The sequence below is a fragment of the Squalius cephalus genome (assembly GCF_949319135.1).
Source record: "Squalius cephalus genome assembly, chromosome: 2".
In the NCBI taxonomy this organism is placed as follows: domain Eukaryota; kingdom Metazoa; phylum Chordata; class Actinopteri; order Cypriniformes; family Leuciscidae; genus Squalius; species Squalius cephalus.
Genome location: NC_137123.1, coordinates 34,438,963 through 34,457,338, shown reverse-complemented (window position 1 = coordinate 34,457,338; position 18,376 = coordinate 34,438,963). Strand labels below are relative to the sequence as shown.

Sequence of the window (18,376 nt, the reverse complement as noted above, 5' to 3'; positions counted from 1 at the left end):
GTCTAGCCATCACTTCAAAGTCAGTCATTCAGGTCTTTTCTTGCCCTTTTTCCCTTTTTTCCTTAATCTGTTTCCTAGCTCCCGAGCTCGTGAATCAGTATATCGTGCACATGAATTTGGGCACTGGTAAGGATGCTGGCTCACTACACATTGGGACACTGATGACTCTATGTCTGGCGACGTGACAACGTCCTCATTGTACAACATCACTACATGATGTTTTATTAACAAAGTTTGTGAGGAACACATTCAAATTATCTATCCAATCATCACATCATTCCAATCATCACATCATTCCAACCAGCTGTCAACAATCAGTGATATATATATAAATAAAATATACATGCAGTCGACTCACCTATGTTCCTCGACAGTTTTCAGCATCCCTCCACCAACCTCACGTCTCCTCACACTCACCTGGTTTCTTTCCTAACTAGAAATACGGGGGGAGTACTCTGGGTTTGGGCCAAAATACAGAGCTTGGAGCCCTCTCCTCGAACAGCACGCCAAATACGCATACTACTTTACTCTGATTATTTGTAAGTGTGAACTCGTGAATGGTAGGCTACTGCATTTATGAACAACAGCAGAGCTGATATCTTTCTGACATAATGTTATTCAAAAGTATACATTATTTATACTTTGCTTGTTACGTATACGTGTAACATTTCAGCCGTAAATAAATTATAAATGTTAACTTGATTGTTCATTACCTGCCTAGTGATGCATGTTTATGATGAATTATAATAAAATAATGGTCTGTATTTTTTAAATAATCTATCACGTGTCATTATGTTGTGAGTTTGCTCACGTGATTTAAGTTGCACACTTCAGAGCTTTTGTTAAGGGAACATAGTGAGTATGGATGCTCCCTGGTTTTCCCTGGTTTATGTTGGGGCTGGTTCAGGTTTGGGATAGTAATTTTAAAGACAAAAACAAGTCCATAGTAGGTCTTCTTTTAGACAGGCAAACATATGTGTATACAGGAAAGAGATTGTTGTATTATGTTTATTTTGAAATAAATGTTAAAAAACACACACACATGCCAGCAAGGCTAATAATATTTTGGCTACATGTAATAGTGAGTTAAATGAAAGTATAAAACTGAATAAAAAAAATCAAATGTAGTTGGATCTTTCTCAGGATGTCACCAATGCTATATGCCCTTTTTAAAACATGGCTGTCTGATTTGATGGCAGGTCTTGTTGAATGTTGTTAGACAGGCTCAACTACAGTGTCTAAAAACCCTGCCAGGTTGGATGTTGAACCCCCTGCCATTTCCGTCTGCATTCTCTGTCTTTGAAGGGAGTATCAATTTGACTGCACTTGATCTGGTTTGCAGGCATGAGAAAGGAATAAAAAAAAAATTCAATTACTGACCAAGAGCAATATCAGCAACAGCTATTATAAAATAGTCAACATTTCAAAGAACTGTAGCCAAAGTTTAAATCAGGCCTTAAATAAATAAATGCTAGTTGGCAAATTATACTGTAAAAAGATTTGCATTATCTATAATCGTTATAACTGCATTGCATTATTTAAATATAATATAATATTGTATTGATTACATGAGATTTTTTTTTAGCCAAATTGATAACAACTCTAATACTCTGTAATAGACTGATTTCATGTATTGAAATATGTGTTGAATGAACATTTTATAAATGTAAATATAAGTATTTACCCGCAAAAAGAAAACGATGCAAGTCATTACCAGCCCATATATGGCCATGACTCCAAATGCGACCCACCAAACCAGGTGACTCTCGTGTTGACAGCGATCACGCCTTTTAACTTGGCTCTCTGTTGACAAACCCACAAAAAAAGAGAAACACAAAATGTGACTTTAAACTGTACATGAAGTCATATTGGCAATTTTTTTTATCTAGATAATGCTCATCTTTTTAGTCTTGTTATACATTAACAACCATTAAAAATATACCTTCAACAAACACAATAGTCTGCGGAGTGTATGGCGCTTTCTTAAATGGAGGAGGATAGTTTATATCGGCCTCACAGGTGTACAGGTCTGTAAAATTCGTAGTCACACCGAGCAGGATGAAACTGGTTCTGTTATCCAAAACATTAACACTGAGATTTGCAGGGAAATTTGGGCTCTTGCTATTTATGTTGTTGGATGTATCATTTATCTTGATAGAAGTGGAGGTGACCATGTCTGGGCCTTTAAATAATTTGAAGTCCATTTCTGTTGCACTGAGTACAGGGCAGGGCACATTAACATTGCTGTTCACTGCCACATGCTTAACCGGTGGGAGATTGCCTGCAGTGTAGAGAAGACAAAAGTCACATAGTTCCATCATTAACATCACAAAACATCTTAATGCATGGTATTCAACCTTTCATTTTGCAAAACCTGAAATCTCTTATTGGTCTGGCACAATGTTAATTTACTATACTTATATTACATTATTTATTTTATACTTGAAGATGTCTGATTTTGTAGAAGTGGTTATGGAATCCACAAATCACCACAGTCACCCACGTTGCAGCAGAAGATGGCTTCTGTTCTCAAGATCGCTCATAGGCTCTCTGTGTATCCTATCTTACAGTTACATTGCTATTCCATTAAGTTATATGCACTTCTTTAAAAAAAAAAAAAAAAAAAAAAAATCCCATTGGATATAAGACCAGTAATTTATAGTTTTGTCTTTTTAGTTTCGTGGTGGTCGGAATAACTTTATGTATGCTGAATATACACAGGCACTTACAAAATATATGCCAGAATAACTAACCCGAACAACCGTTTGACTGGTTTCTTAATTTCACAAATCTTTCATCACAACTTTTGCCTGTAAGAGTGGAGAAATGTTGTCATAGAGACAGTTTCTGTGTGAACAAACTGCTTTGAACCTCAGGGAAAGAGTGAATCATCTTCATGAAGAATCATTAACTCTCTCAGCACTGCATTTTCTCTTGTCAGATTGTCAGTGGCAATGCCAAACATGTCAGCTTGTTGCAAAATGTATAGAATATTTGCTGCAAGGTCCCACTTTATATTAAGTGTCTTATGTACTAACGTTGAAATTAAGCATTTGATACAATGCATTTATTGTGTACATTGTGTTTTACATTGTATTTTTTTTTTTTTTTTATATATATAATTTGCATCTATATAATTACACTGTTGACCCTTCCCTTACTCCTTAACCCACCCTTGAACCTAACCATACCACCAAACCTGTGTTTATCCTTACCCGTATCCCACCTCAAGAGCAGCAGAAGTGTTTTGTAATACAACATGAACACAATTTTTTCACCTACTATAAGTGTGATCTGCGAAATGGGTTCTAGCTTCATGCACTCAACTTTGTAGCCTCACAAATTAAATATTTGTGGTAAAACTGATTGTACTGTAAATGTGTCTGACTGCATAATAATTAATGTATCCAATCCTCACTCAATCAGTTAGTTTGTATTTTGATATTTAAGAAATCTAGCAACTCATACACTGGCACCAATGTATGTTGTTGCACAGATTTCAGTGTGACTGACATGTAAGGAACTGACAAATATTTAAATTATAAAAAATAAAAAAAACTGAAATTTAAATTTACACATACATAACTAACTTTATTTGCTTTTCCAATAGTCAAACATTTTCTATTTATAAATAAGACTTAATTTAAATCATCAGTTCTCTTCTGTATATATTGTTGTACTGTTTTGTTGAAAATCTTCATGACTAAGTGCACTTAACCGCACTTCAGCAGCAGTTTATAGCGACAAAGTAGCAGAACATTATTTATTGTTAAACTCTGTGTATATTCATCATCCACACAAAAGGATATTATAGATATATTGAAAAATTGGTGAGGAAGAAGATATGAAGCAACAGGTAAAGCACCAAGATTAAAAAATTTTAAATGTCTTAATAAAATGTCTTTATATTTTGCCACTTATAAAAATGGTCTCGTGTTCATTTACAGGTTATAAACATTCTGCATTTATGGCCTATTATGAGGTTTTTATTTTATATAGCCTATATATATACAGTATATATATATATGAAGAGTTCAGATGCAAAAGCATCTAAGTGCCATCTGAAATTTTCTTCTAGAATGATAATTTTTATCAAGCTCGTATATTTAAGTTCAGTAATTTCACTTAAATGGCAATGAAAACTACCTATTGTCATTTAAGTGAAATTACTGAACTTAAATAAACGAGCTTGATAAAAATGATCATTCTAGAAGAAAATTTCAGATGGCACTTAGAGGCTTTTGCATCTGAACTATATATATATATATATATATATATGTATATGTATATGTATATGTATATATATATGTATATGTATATGTGTATATATATATCACAGTCTATGAGATATATATATATATATATATATATATATATATATATATATATATATGGACTCCACAAGATCTCTTAAGATTAATCTTCTTAAATATGATTATTTATTTATTTATATTTGACTACCATAAGGGCATTCCCGTCAGCCCACACAAACTGTAGCCAGGGTGTAAACAAAATATTTTATGGTATCTTGTTATTGTGACTTTACATTGCATAATTTCTACTTAAAATATGCACACTTTTCCTATGAACCGAGACTTCATATCAAAATGTAGACTTTAGTTTTTAACATTTAAGTTTGCCATTTCAGGCCTTTCTGCTCAAAGCTGCTTGCAGTTATAAACCAAGGACAATGTCTCATTGGTCCTGGTCACATTCCGTCCCATCCTAAATTAGGGTTTTTTTCTACAAAATAAAAAAATAAACACATTCTTAAAAAGGTACTAATTCTACAGTAACTGCTTTTATTCAAGTAAAAATCATTTAATAACTAAATCAGCCATAATACATTAGATACATTATACTAGACTTCAGATACACAAAATAACATTAGATAAGACTTAAGAAAACAATCGCATATAACTTGCATGAGTGTCTATGTAACCCACTGTATTGCATTTTTAAAGTTATCACAGAATCAAGATCTTACCTTTGCACATGCTCTGTGTTTCAGATCGGGTGCTATGGAAGAGACAGAGACTTAAGAGGGTCACAGATGTCCTGAAAATCTCCATCTGTTGTATTCTAAGTCTTTACACAATGGAAGTGCTGTTAAAAACGGCAGATCTACCTTTCGGTTTGGCACTATGGCGTGCTTGTATGGCAAATTCAGCCTTCGGTGTAACAGAAGAACAGATCGCAAGCCAAACAGGAAGTTTCCATTTTCTCCTTGCACCCTTTGTGGTTGATGTTATTTGCATGTTAAGGTTTCATATAGTGCGTTTGGTAGAGATTCTCATGGCATCATACAGTAGCTGGTGTTTTCTCATTGAGGGGAGGTAGTAAAGGAGACCCCTGTAGGTGTTTTCTAGTAAACTGTCTGTTTGAGTATTGTCGGGGGGGGGGGGTATTTAGGGTTAAAGTGGGTTTGTGCTTGAGAGTAACAGATGCAGAAAGTGAAAGAGAGAGAGGGAGAGGGAGGAAGAAAAAGAAAGCCAGCTCCTAGAGGCTCTTCAAAGTTAAAATGACAGAAACATACACACCCTTGATCAGAAAAGGCCTGCATGTATTTTTTTTTAAAGTGCATTAAAAGCATTTTCTGACTGTCTGGCTCCCAAGGTGACACATTCAAACACATGATGTGGGGGGAAATGCCTTTAAGCTGATTTAGTAAATCTTCATGTTTCCTGTTTTTAATCTAGCCTAAAACTGGGTGCACGTCAGAGGCAGTGCACTTTGTGATCTCTATGGCAACCAACCCACGATGCTGACGATGATCTGTGTTCATTGTGCTCTTTCCTTAATGGAAGGAAAGATTAATCAAGTTTCCTCTTATATTATTCATGAGATGAGAACAGTCGCAAATTATGAGGTTTTGTGGTTCTCTTTATATTTAGATCTAAACCTAGAACTGGTTTCAGACCCCTACATGCACTAGCACCCCCTTAAATCTACTTCCTGTGTGAACCACAAAACGTGACGACATGTTTACAGAGCCCATGAATGAGATATAATAGTGCTTCCAAACAAAAAGTATTGGAACATCAGAATGAAATCCCATGCATGTGTTATATTCTATCCAACATATAGGTGTCTTAGTTTTACCGACCTTAAAAATATTACAATGTTTTCATTTTTAAGGTTGTACAAATGCTTTGCCAAATGAATGTTTTATAAATAAAGTTTTTTTGTTTTGTTTTTTAAATCAAACAAATAAATAAATGTGCAACCCCATTTTCAGAAAAGTTGGGACATTCTGTAAAATAGGAAGTAAAAGTTGGCAAACCACAGCCAAAAATAGAAAAATATTTATGTCATGCTCCCTTCATCAGACAAACTTGGTCTTCATCATCCCCTTCATCTAGAAACGTCACCTGTGGTGAGAACATACAATACATATTTTTTCTATTTTTTGAGCTGTGGTTTCCAAACTGTTCTCCTTTTTTTTAATTTTCTGGTGGATGGTTTGCAAACTGTCCTCCTTTTTTTAATTTTCTGGTGGTTGAGCACCCTCATTGAGCATTTCTGCCCTTTAGTTGTGTGCACTTTGTGTTGAAATTTTGTGGAACATTTTGTAAAATGCTATTTAAATCAATAATCTGTGATTTGTTAATTCTCTTTAACCTTTTTTTAACTGTTTAGGCCTTGTCCACACGAAGCCGGTGCGTTCCCTATCCGATCATTTTTTTTCCTCATTCTAAAAAAAAATTCCGTAAACACGGCGTCGTCTCAAGAAATATCTGCGTACACACGAAACCACTGAAACCGACTGAAAACGGTGTAGTATATATGCCCGACCAGTATGGGGCGCTGTAATTCTGCCACAGAGATACACTATACACGGAGAAGAAGACTTTGAGCATGCGCATAACCTTGCGCGCTGTATTCGAACCAAGAAGAAGAAGACAGATTATCGCTTGTTGCTCACCACAGTTGCATAGAAGCAATAGATTCTGCTGTAATAAAGCTAGTAGGCTTAGTAGCTTCTGCAGCACGAACACAATCATGTAAGTCCGCCATTATTGTTGTTGCTGTTACGCGTGACACAGACGGCACGTGATGTGATGACATCATCGTTTCACAAAATATACGGATTGGCTGTACACACGAAACCGCAAGGGTGTCGTTTTCAGATTTATCCACTTTGGGACCCGGTTTCAAAAAATAGCGGTTTCAGTCTCCCAAAACGCCGGATCCGTGTGGACGAAAAGCCAATACGATAAAAAATGTATACGTATACAGCGAAATGCGTCTGCGTGTGGACGGGCCCTTAAAGTACAAAGAAAAGATTTACAATGTTTTGTACTGACCAACTTTTTTATTTTGATGGCTGTAACACATTTCAGAGGCATGTTTCCCACTGTGTCACATCACCTTTCCCTTAAGTGTTCGTCCGACTGTTTGTACTGTCTGTATTATTTTATTTTTCTAAACTGTTTTAATTATTCTTATTTCTTTTTATTATTTTAATTTCTTCTATGTAAAGCACTTTGAATTGCCATTGTGTATGAAATGTGCTATATAAATAAACTTACCTTGCCTTGCCTAAGTGTCATCCCCCCCCCCCCCCCCCCTTTTTTTTTTCTTTTTTTTTTCTTTTTTTTAATGAAAATGCACATTCCGAACTTAAAGGGATAGTTCACCCAAAAATGAAAATTCTGTAAGTAATTACTCACCCTCATGTTGTTCCAACCCCGTAAGGCTTTCGTTCATCTTTGGAACACAAATTAAGATACTTTTTTTCTGAGAGCTGGATCACTCCTCCAGGCTTCTATGGGATTGAAACTTGCCAGCCCAGAAAAGTTAGTAAAGACATTGTTAAAATAGTCCTACAGTGACTACAATGGCTCAACCACAAGTTCATCAAGCGACGACAATACTTTTTGTGCGCAAAAAAACAACAAAAATAACGACTTTATTCAACTATTCATTTTCGTCTGTGTGGGCCTGAATGAATTCACGTAGTGTAACAGCGCTGCGCGTCTGGGTTATTGTCCGGCTCACTATTGGCTGACGCTGGTCATGTGTGTGATGCGTGTGACGTACAACACAGAATGCGTGACGTTCATTTTTGGGTGAACTAACCCTTTAAATGGTTGTAATTCAAGAATGCTTATGGAATATGTTATATGCCAATGTAACAAGACATTTTTGCAGATTTTTGTAGAAGTGAAATAAATTTAGAAAGTGAAACAGAAAAAAAAGTTATAGAAGTTTGAGTTTATGAAAATGTACAATGTAAAAATGTATTTATTTATATTTTATATAAAATCAGATCAAAAGCACGCACATCCAAAGCAATATGTTGCTCAAATTGGGTGCTCGACAAGAAAATTAATAAAAAATAATTTTTTATAATATATTATTTTATATTAAATATATATTTTCAAAACATGTTGGACTCTAAAATTGCAAGAAAATGAAAGCCAAAAATCTGAACAAGTTGTGTTTCAAATTTTAGGTTGATATCTCAAAAAATTTGCTTTCAGTAAGATTTTGTTTGGGCGCAGTACCAAACTTTTTCACTAGGTGACCTCCATTTCCATATATGTTTTGAGTGATCTGAAACATATATTTCCACAATTTTCATACAATTTTTGAAGTAGACATCCTATTCAGAAGTAGTATGGGAAGTTTGGCAGATTTTGATATGAATTCAACCTCTAATAAACACATAAAAAAGAACACGTATGTGCGCTATAGTTCGCTGCCACATCACAAATGGTGAATCTATCATTTTTTTCTAAAAAAAATTGAATGGATGTTATCTTTTGACCTCTTGGCATGAAAACAAACTGAGATTTCTACCTTTATTTCATGATTTTTCATGTTCATTACTATTTCAAAATAAAGGTCTGAACACGCCTTAGGAGTATGAAAGTATTCTTGTTGCAAATTGATCAATTTCGACTCCTCTGTAATTTAGAGATTAGAAACTAGAGATTGTAAGCTTTCAAATGATATATAGTTTGTCAAGATTAGTTTAGGTTTAGTATAGGATATTACTGTTTTAAATATGTAGGCTAATGGCTTTTGGGCCCACCGGTGTGTCTCTGTACAATCCCAATATGCCTCCATGTCCATGGTACCTTCACACACATGCAAGTCAATGATGCATTGATGCACCCCCATACCATGATAGATGTTTGCTTTTGCAACAGTCGCTGATGAAAGTCTGGATGGCTCTTTTTGTGTTTGGGATTTGTTTTTTTCCAAAAACAAGCTGAAACATGGACTGATTGGACTCATCTGACCACAGCACACATTTCCACTGTCTTTGGACCATCTGATATGAGCTCTGACCCAGAGAACTCGTCGGCATCTCTGCATAGATAGAATTGATGTTTAGCTTGCTTAACAGGATTCTCTGGATTCCCTGAATCTTGTCAGAATTATATATAGACCTATGGTATGGTGAAATGCCCAAATTCTTGGCAATCTTGCATTGAGAAATGTGATTTTGGAATTGTTTGAAAATCCTCTCATGAAATTTGGCAAAAAGTGCTGAGCCATGACCCATCTTTGCTGGCAAACACTTTGAGCCTTTGATCGAGGCTCCTTTAACCCTTAAATGCATCATTATTATACATATTAGTGACCCTGATCTATATCTAACACGGATGGATCTCTACCTGTCACTGTAATAGAAAACTCACATGATATTAGAGTAACTTATTTTGTTACCCTCTGGACAGTTTGTTTTATGTCTGGCAGATGTTTTATACCATCATCACTGCCCTCGTCAAAGCTCATATCCTAGTCCATTCAGCATCTGGCTCATATTCACAATCTCAAACATATTCTCAAAACTATATCTTTTTCAACATCTTCAAAATCAATATTTTAATTGCTGACAGCTTCTTTACCAGATCCACCACCAAGTGACAGTGACACTATTATTTGATTGCGTTCAGTACTTGCTCTGCAGTAAATCTCTGAGACATTTCAAGTTTTGCTGATGATACTTCCTATTCTTTTTCTGGTTGCTTTATGGAGCTTATAATATGACAAAATGATTTGAATTTGAATTGTGTAAATTTGAATATGACAAAATGATTTGAATTTGAATTGTGTAAATTTGAATTATTTGCAAGTGTAAAAATAGTTCTGAATTTGATTTTTTTTTTTACGAATATTGAACATTTGAAATTTAACAAATTGAAATGTTTTTATGGCTGAATTTTATAGACATGTATTTTCAAACAGCTAGTTTTTTTGTTCTGAATTCTTATACTGCAAATATTCAGTTTAAAAAAATACAGATTCAAGTTTTCAAGATGAAGAAATTCGGATCTTCAAATTCAGTTTTCTAAAATTCAATCTCAAAAATTCAATTTAAAAAAATTCAGGTCTTACAGAAAGTAGGTCACAGGTCATCCACAGGGAAGAATAAATTATCTCAGATAAGTCGAACAGAGCATTTTGGCTGCACTGCAGTAGTTTTCTGCCGCAAACGCGGTGGTGGTTCAAGATAATCAGTGTATCTTTCGTTCAGTCGGTTTTTTATTTAATATTAAGAGTAGAAAAATGAGAAAACAGCTTGAGTATTAGATTTCTATTATTCTAATAATAGTCCGCTGCAGCAGTTGCATGGATAAAGCGGTTGCTAATAAAATGCTAAATCAGATATATGTACAATAACATTACGATGACCTTCAATCGATTTAAATAGTAGGCTACATGGGGTTTAATTTGTCATTTAATGAGATGTAACCTGATATATGTTATCAGGCATAAATACATAGATCCGCTGCTAACTGATGTGTATCTTAATGGTCCAGTGGTAGAATTTTCGCCAACCGTGTCAGAGGTTCTGGGTTTTAATCTGCTCTCGCATAGTTTTTTTTCTTTTTCTCGTATAATTATTTTTTTCCCTCATCAAAACCGATTATGTTCATCAGTGGTTGTATATTAAGCAGGGGCACGTTTGTGTGCATTATGTTTTGTGATTTCACCAGAACGAATAGAGAGTATCCGCAACGGATTGAAGCGCGCGTCCGAGTGAAGACAGTGCAGCGTGTGCGCGAGCCACACGAGAAAACACTGTCCACTGATCGCAGCGGCAACGAGCACTTTGATCACTTGATTTAAAAAAACACATTTGAGCGCTTGATCGTCTCTTATTTAAAAAACGAACGAAATGAATGCTCTGCCAGATGTTTTATTTATTTGTACATTCGTGCCGTGAGATGTTTTATCGACCCTGGCAAAAAGTGGTGGGGACATGTCCCACCCGCAAATTACGCCTATGCCTATAGCCTATTTTCCGGACTGTATAGGCTAAGTCACGTTTTATCATGAAACACGCTGTGGTTTATTCCAAAGTGACTCAGGCATATATAATGCATTTAACGTTAAATAATCTAAATGTTGACTTTCAAAAGTAGGCGCGCCTACTGGAATAAGTAGGACTGTGTGCGGCACAGCTTGCCCTTTATATTGTACAACAGACCAATTAAATTAGGCAGAATAATTGTTATATGTTTGGTTGACTGTGTTTTATTTTGATAATGAGCAGTCTGCGATATGAAGCAACGCCAGAACTGTTGTGTGAGAGCGCGATGCGCCAGCGCCATCACTTGGATTTGTTCCACTGCTGGGAAATAACTTAATACTCGTACAGATAATATGACATCATTCGAAACAGAAAAATGTATATTTTTATTTGTGTACATTCAATGACTACAAAATAGCATGCCATTGAAAAATAAATAAAACAACATGATGCGCTGCTTTAGCTCGTCTCGGTCTCTTTAGATCTTTCTGGCGCTCACCAAAAATGAACCAGAATACAGAGAATAGCCTTTTCGGCGCGCCTACTTTTGAAAGTCAACATTTAGATTATTTAACGTTAAATGCATTATATATGCCTGAGTCACTTTGGAATAAACCACAGCGTGTTTCATGATAAAACGTGACTTAGCCTATACAGTCCGGAAAATAGGTTATAGGCATAGGCGTAATTTGCGGGTGGGACATGTCCCCACCACTTTTTGCCAGGGTCGATAAAACATCTCGCGGCACGAATGTACAAATAAATAAAACATCTCCAGTTATCTGGCAGAGCATTCATTTCGTTCGTTTTTTAAATAAGAGACGATCTAGCACTCAAATGTGTTTTTTAAATCAAGTGATCAAAGTGCTCGTTGCCGCTGCGATCAGTGGACAGTGTTTTCTCGTGTGGCTCGCGCACACGCTGCACTGTCTTCACTCGGACGCGTGCTTCAATCCATTGCGGATACTCTCTATTCGTTCTGGTGAAATCACAAAACATAATGCACACAAACGTGCCCCTGCTTAATATACAACCACTGATGAACATAATCGGTTTTGATGAGGGAAAAAAATAATTATACGAGAAAAAGAAAAAAAACTATGCGAGAGCAGATTAGAACCCAGAACCTCTGACACGGATGGCGAAAATTCTACCACTGGACCATTAAGATACACATCAGTTAGCAGCGGATCTATGTATTTATGCCTGATAACATATATCAGGTTACATCTCATTAAACGAAAAATTAAACCCCATGTAGCCTACTATTTAAATCGATTGAAGGTCATCCTAATGTTACTGTACATATATCTGATTTAGCATTTTATTAGCAACCGCTTTATCCGTGCAACTGCTGCAGCGGACTATTATTAGAATAATAGAAATCTAATACTCAAGCTGTTTTCTCATTTTTCTACTAATATTAAATAAAAAACGACTGAACGAAAGATACACGGATTATCTTGAACCACCACCGCGTTTGCGGCAGAAAACTACTGCAGTGCAGCCAAAATGCTCTGTTCGACTTATCTGAGATCATTTATTCTTCCCTGTGATGACCTGTGACCTACTTTCTGTAAGACCTGAATTTTTTAAAATTGAATTTTTGAGATTGAATTTTAGAAAACTGAATTTGAAGATCCGAATTTCTTCATCTTGAAAACTTGAATCTGTATTTTTTTAAACTGAATATTTGCAGTATAAGAATTCAGAACAAAAAAACTAGCTGTTTGAAAATACATGTCTATAAAATTCAGCCATAAAAACATTTCAATTTGTTAAATTTCAAATGTTCAATATTCGTTAAAAAAAAAATCAAATTCAGAACTATTTTTACACTTGCAAATAATTCAAATTTACACAATTCAAATTCAAATCATTTTGTCATATTCAAATTTACACAATTCAAATTCAAATCATTTTGTCATATTCAAATTTACACAATTCAAATTCAAATTATTTTGTCATATTCAAATTTACACAATTCAAATTCAAATCATTTTGTCATATTATAAGCTCCATATTGCTTGCGGTATAGCTATGAGTGAAACTTCACTTCATCACTTCATCATTGTTTATCAGACATTGCCACCTTGTGGAATTAAGGTGAATTGCACTTATTCAGTCATCAAAGATTCGATTATTGTTGTGCAGAAAAAATATAATGACATCCCGGGTCACTATAGGTATGCGTTAAGGGCTAATACTCAATAATGATACCCTCAGTTCACCTGCTTATTGTGGACTGCTTCAAAACAGTTTAACTTGGATATTGTGTAATCTTTATACTTTTATTTTGCTTCTGTCCCAACTTTTTAGGGAATGTTGCAGCCATCAAAATCAAAATTCAATTAAGTTAGTTACTGAAAACATTGGAAATATTTTCTGTATACCTTTGTCAGTTAAATAAAGGTTCAAGATAATTAATAAGTCACAGATTATTGACTGTATTGCATTTTACAAAATGTCCCCACTCTCTTTTTGTAAATGGGGTTTTATTTATATAAAAAATATATTCCAAAAAAAAAAAAAAAAAAAAAATATATATATATATATATATATATATATATATATATATATATATATATATATAATATTTTAATTATCAATTATATAATTACATAAACATATTACCTCATTTAAATAATGTATTATAAATAATTTAATTTATTATTAATAATATAGTTAATTGATTATAGTTTTAGTATTAGTATTGTTTATTATTATTTTTTACTTATTAATATATTCTTAATTATTATCACTTTGTTAATAGCTTGGCGTTTGCTGTAATGAAGTGGCAAAACCTTACCGTTGATCTCATGCAGTTTTGGTTTTCTCCGCTGGGGGGAGAACGTTACTTTCTGTTAGTTCATTTGTTACTTCGTTCTCCAAAACAAATAAACTAACGTTACTCAACTAAAAAATCATTGACTAAGAATAAAATCGAATATTTTATCAACAATTGAAATTAACTTCAATTTAACAATTTCGAACAGTCGTAGAAATCAAGACTGCGTCTAAATTATGCAAAACGGGTCTCCAGAAAACTAATCCTGGATAACTATCTAATAAAACAGATGTATTTCATTATTCTAGCCGTCTGTAATCCAGTCAGTGCCATGATACATGCACACATCACACATGTGCTGCTGTCCGTTCCGTTGCAGTGGTGCTCACTGCAAAGCCAGTGACGTCCAGATCCAGCTCCGCCCCTCTGGACCTAATGGGTGGAGCCTGATCTAGTCCAGTACCACCTCTATGGACTCAATGGGTGAAGTTTTGTTTAGCGATAGTGTTATGGTAGGGATAGGGTGTGGTTGGACCGTCTAGTTCCACCCATTAGGTCTAGCGAGGGGGAGGTGGACGTCAAGCTCCACCCACAAGCCTCACGCCCGTTGTTCTCTTGCACCAGTAGCGGTCAGCTGGTGTGCTCTTGCGAAGAGAGGGGCGATCCACGCACCTCCTTATGATCGGCTGATTGGTCGAGCGCTGAATCTGGGCAGGACAGGAAACGGGACGCGAGCAACGCGCAGCAATCTCCGTTCTCCGGGAGAGAGAATGGGAGAGGAAACCGAAATGTGTCAATAGGAGACTGGAAGGATTGAATCGGGCGAATTAATAATTTGCCCTTTTGGTATCCTATATACTGCGCTATTCACCACCAGGGACCGTGGGATATTTATCTTTAGTTGGCCCTACTCTTATAAATAATTGTTGGCTGTTTTCATTAATTGCAGAGCTCTTCGCTTCTGGGTAAGTGACCACTATTATCTAATCTTATGTCTGAGACTCTTGGCTTTAAGTTGTGCTGCGTTCTGTTAAAGTAGGGTTACATTTGGAAATCAATGGGGATCGCCAATATCCCACTCCAAAGAAAATGGCTCAGTTATACTGTCTGCTGTTGTATTATGTCCTTATGAGAAAATTGCCTGGACAAAAAGGCATGGAGCCTGTTAAAGAAAGGGGTCGAATTCATCTTTGTCTTTTGACAATGGGACAGTTCCCACGTGCACAAAAGCTCCCCATCATCAATCAATGAATTTCTCTAGACGGGTTGTAGTTGTTTTGCAGAACTGTAGAATAAGCTTGTGTGATTGTACGCTTTTGGCTTCATCTCCAGTTGAGTCAAAGGAAGCCTCTTGTAGTTCTGGGTGTTTGGCCGAGTAGCCTACTGTGACCAACGGATGGTCTTTCATTTTGGTCATGTTATCATGTTATCATGTATGTTACATTTATTCACCACAACACAGGAGAATAAAAAGTCCGTCACGTGTTCTCATAAAATGCTGTAGCCTACTGTATGTTGGCATGATCCTGGGTGTGTTCAAAACATACGCCCATATATTTCATGCCCCCTTCACCCCACGTTGGTGAAGGGAGTTGTTTTTTTCCACGCACTGTAATTACCGGTATGCTTCCATCATTTCGCTTTAAAATGAATATCACTTGAAACAGTGTTGTCAGCTTGCTGGTCTCCGCCCAGTCGAGCCCGAAGGCAATCGTGTAGTTCTGGATATTAAACCACATATTTCCATTCGATAATTATAAAAGGTTCATAAATTAATGAAAACAGTTTTTTGATGTTAGTGGGGGAAAGTGCAGTCTATGAAAAGATTTCCGGCATGTTTAACCGTCTTTAATTTGCGTGTCGCGTGCGCCGTCGTGCTCATTGTCCTGCTAACAGTTAGGTCATACGTGTTTTTGTCACGTTTTCCAACTGTTTTTCAACATCGTTCTTAACGTAATTCTTCATCCATATCCATGAATAGCCATTTAACTGGGACTATGTTATATGTTGCTGTTAAAATTGAGAGTTAAGATAATTGATGTTTAGAATAATCTTGCTACTCCTGTCATTCAGAATATGTTAAACAGGGATTGTCCCTTCCTCACCCGTTTCATGAGAAGGGGGAAACGACATGAAGACCTGTAATTTTGGGGACATTCTTTAAGATGTTATTGTTCACAGACACATCTCATTTTTTATATAGTTTTAAGTTAAGTTACTTTTTATGATCGTGACGCAATTGACACATTATACTTGCATGCATGTAGGACTAAAGGACTGTAAAGAATGCAATGTGACCAAATTCATTGGGGGGTGCCATGCTTTTCAAGTGCTTCTGCTTCAAATAAAAGTTAATGTAGTGAGATGTTGAATCATAAAACACTTCTTTCTTTATTTCTCAATAAGTTCTTGTGCCCCTTTTTTTTTTTTTTTTTTTTTTTTTTTTTGTCTGTAGTCAACAATCAACATCCTTCATAGGGTAGAATGTAGTCTTTGAATTGTTGACCTCAAGAAAATGAGTACTTAGTCCATGTTTTCCCATTTTCCTCAGTTCCTTGTTCACTACCATGTAGAGAAGGGAATGCATGGTCCTCTGGGCATGAGTGTGGACAAAGCAGTTCATTTTGTATGAAAAAAAAACAGCTGCTACTAATGCATCTCAGCAAGGCGAAGAGCTAAGTCATATGTGTGTGATCTGTTTAACTAAACATGCTTTTACATTTCATGTCAAATTTGAGGGAGATAATCCAGCTATGGGACACTTTTATACAGTAGGCTACATATTTTCCAGCTTCTGGCAGCTACGTTTATTTAAAAATATATATAAAATTTCTGCTATTGGACTTTTGCATGTTTTGAATGATTTTGATTTCTTAAGAAGTGTAAAATGGATACTTTGAGTTAGATTTCAGATGTGCACTTTTTTTTTTTTAAAGAGCTGGGGGTACACAAACGACTCAGATGTTAGTTGGTGTTATTTTACCAAAGCTCCCCCTCAGAAAAGGGAGCAAACCTTCAAAGAGAACTGTAACCCTCCGTGAAACAGTCACCAGGGAAAGTGAAACCAGATAGGTCCTAAGCAAGGAACCGCAATGGAGCACCTGGAGGCCAGTGAATGCTCTGCTGGTATAAATGCTTGGCACCAGTCATCAGGTGCGCTTAGCCCTTGGCTTTCAGGATTACCAGAGCCACACTCTTCACACTCAGTTGCCTCTGATTTCCCATAAGTAATTTGCCCAACTTTACCTCCCAAACAGAACTGATTTAGAAACTAAGGGAGACAGAAAAACAGATTTCAATAAATAAAAACATTATTTTCTTTTGCATATTTAAAACAATGTGTCTGTTTTAAAATAACCTGTTTGTGTTAATCTCTATCTCATTTACTATCCACTTATAAAATATTTAATTCGGGAGAATAATTCAATCTGATTTTACAGTGAAATTGTGAAGAAAATCGATTCATTCAGGCTTTTTGTATTACTTTTATGTGCAGAGCAGAATAACCTACACATTAGATTTGTCCTCATTAATAGATTCGGTGTATCATTACAAATAAATCAGGATAAGTCCTAAACGCATAGTTTAAACAAATGATCAAGGTTAAAGCATATGTGAAGAGGTACAATGCGATACTAAGTTTAAGTATTATAAACATTAACATGCTTTTTAAAGGAGAACTCGGCAACTCTAGCGAACTCTAGTCACTTCTTCGCTGATTTTTCCTTTTGTTGTCGCATGTTTTCCCCACGAGCTCCCCCTACAGCTGTGGGGGGGCGTATATTTCACTACACGGTCGTAAAAAACTCACTTGCGGCGGCCTCCTCCCCCTCTCTACCGCTGCTCATGTGCGTTTGTTTTGATCGGAGCAAGCCAACTGTATCTTGTGGAGCTATGTCTACCGAGGTGGGTAATCTGGTAATACATCATACATGCGTGTGTGTTTATGTCGAATTGCCGTAAAGCAATTCGTGTTTCACGCTCGTTCTCGTTCTCGTTCTCCTTCTCACGAGACTTCCAATTTTTATCTTGCCGGGACCATAGACTGTAAAAAAATAGGCAGGTGTAGTGCCGAATTTCGACCCCCGCCAAATTATTACCCCCCTAGTATTGGTAGGTTTAGGATTAGTTGTGGGGGAGGGGTTAGGATTAGGGGTGGGGTTAGGATTAGGCAATCAGGTACTGACTTCAACGAGGGGGGTAATCATTTGGCAGGGGGTCGAAATTCGGCACAACACCGGGACGCGATATTTTTTTCCCAGGATGGTAGGGGAAGACTCATGAATATTAATTAGGAAAGTCATCCCTGATCTTAA

The 18,376-nt window shown here is 36.0% G+C and overlaps 2 protein-coding genes across 3 annotated transcripts in view; one reads left to right on the top strand and one right to left on the bottom strand.

Moving 5' to 3' along the window:
* Positions 1 to 976: 976 nt before the first annotated feature.
* Positions 977 to 6,613, bottom strand: LOC307146323 (T-cell-specific surface glycoprotein CD28). Of its 2 annotated transcripts, XM_079850222.1 has the most exons (5): positions 5,129 to 5,244; positions 4,988 to 5,019; positions 1,943 to 2,281; positions 1,685 to 1,803; positions 977 to 1,331 (listed from the first exon to the last, which is right to left on the bottom strand). In XM_079850222.1, the coding sequence occupies exons 2-5, from the start codon at positions 4,995 to 4,997 to the stop codon at positions 1,239 to 1,241; spliced, it is 561 nt and encodes a 186-aa protein (XP_079706348.1). In that variant the 5' UTR covers positions 4,998 to 5,019; positions 5,129 to 5,244; the 3' UTR covers positions 977 to 1,238. The 2 variants fall into 2 exon arrangements, with proteins under 2 accessions (XP_079706348.1, XP_079706347.1); XM_079850221.1 differs by having other exon boundaries at positions 4,988 to 6,613.
* Positions 6,614 to 14,709: 8,096 nt separating this feature from the next.
* raph1b (Ras association (RalGDS/AF-6) and pleckstrin homology domains 1b) overlaps positions 14,710 to 18,376 on the top strand; it is a 77,433-nt gene continuing 73,766 nt past the window's right edge. Inside the window, exon 1 of the mRNA XM_079852058.1 lies at positions 14,710 to 15,025. The gene's annotated coding sequence lies outside the window, so the exon portion shown is untranslated. The remainder of the gene's footprint in view (positions 15,026 to 18,376) is intronic.

Coding starts and splice junctions, on each gene's coding strand:
- LOC307146323 (XM_079850221.1), bottom strand. CDS start 5,072: ATGGAGATTTTCAGGACATCTGTGACCCTCTTAAGTCTCTGTCTCTTC. Junction 1,804..1,942: donor GACTATTGTGTTTGTTGAAG/GTATATTTTTAA, acceptor GTTTGTCAACAG/AGAGCCAAGTTAAAAGGCGT. Junction 1,332..1,684: donor GCATCGTTTTCTTTTTGCGG/GTAAATACTTAT, acceptor CCTGCAAACCAG/ATCAAGTGCAGTCAAATTGA.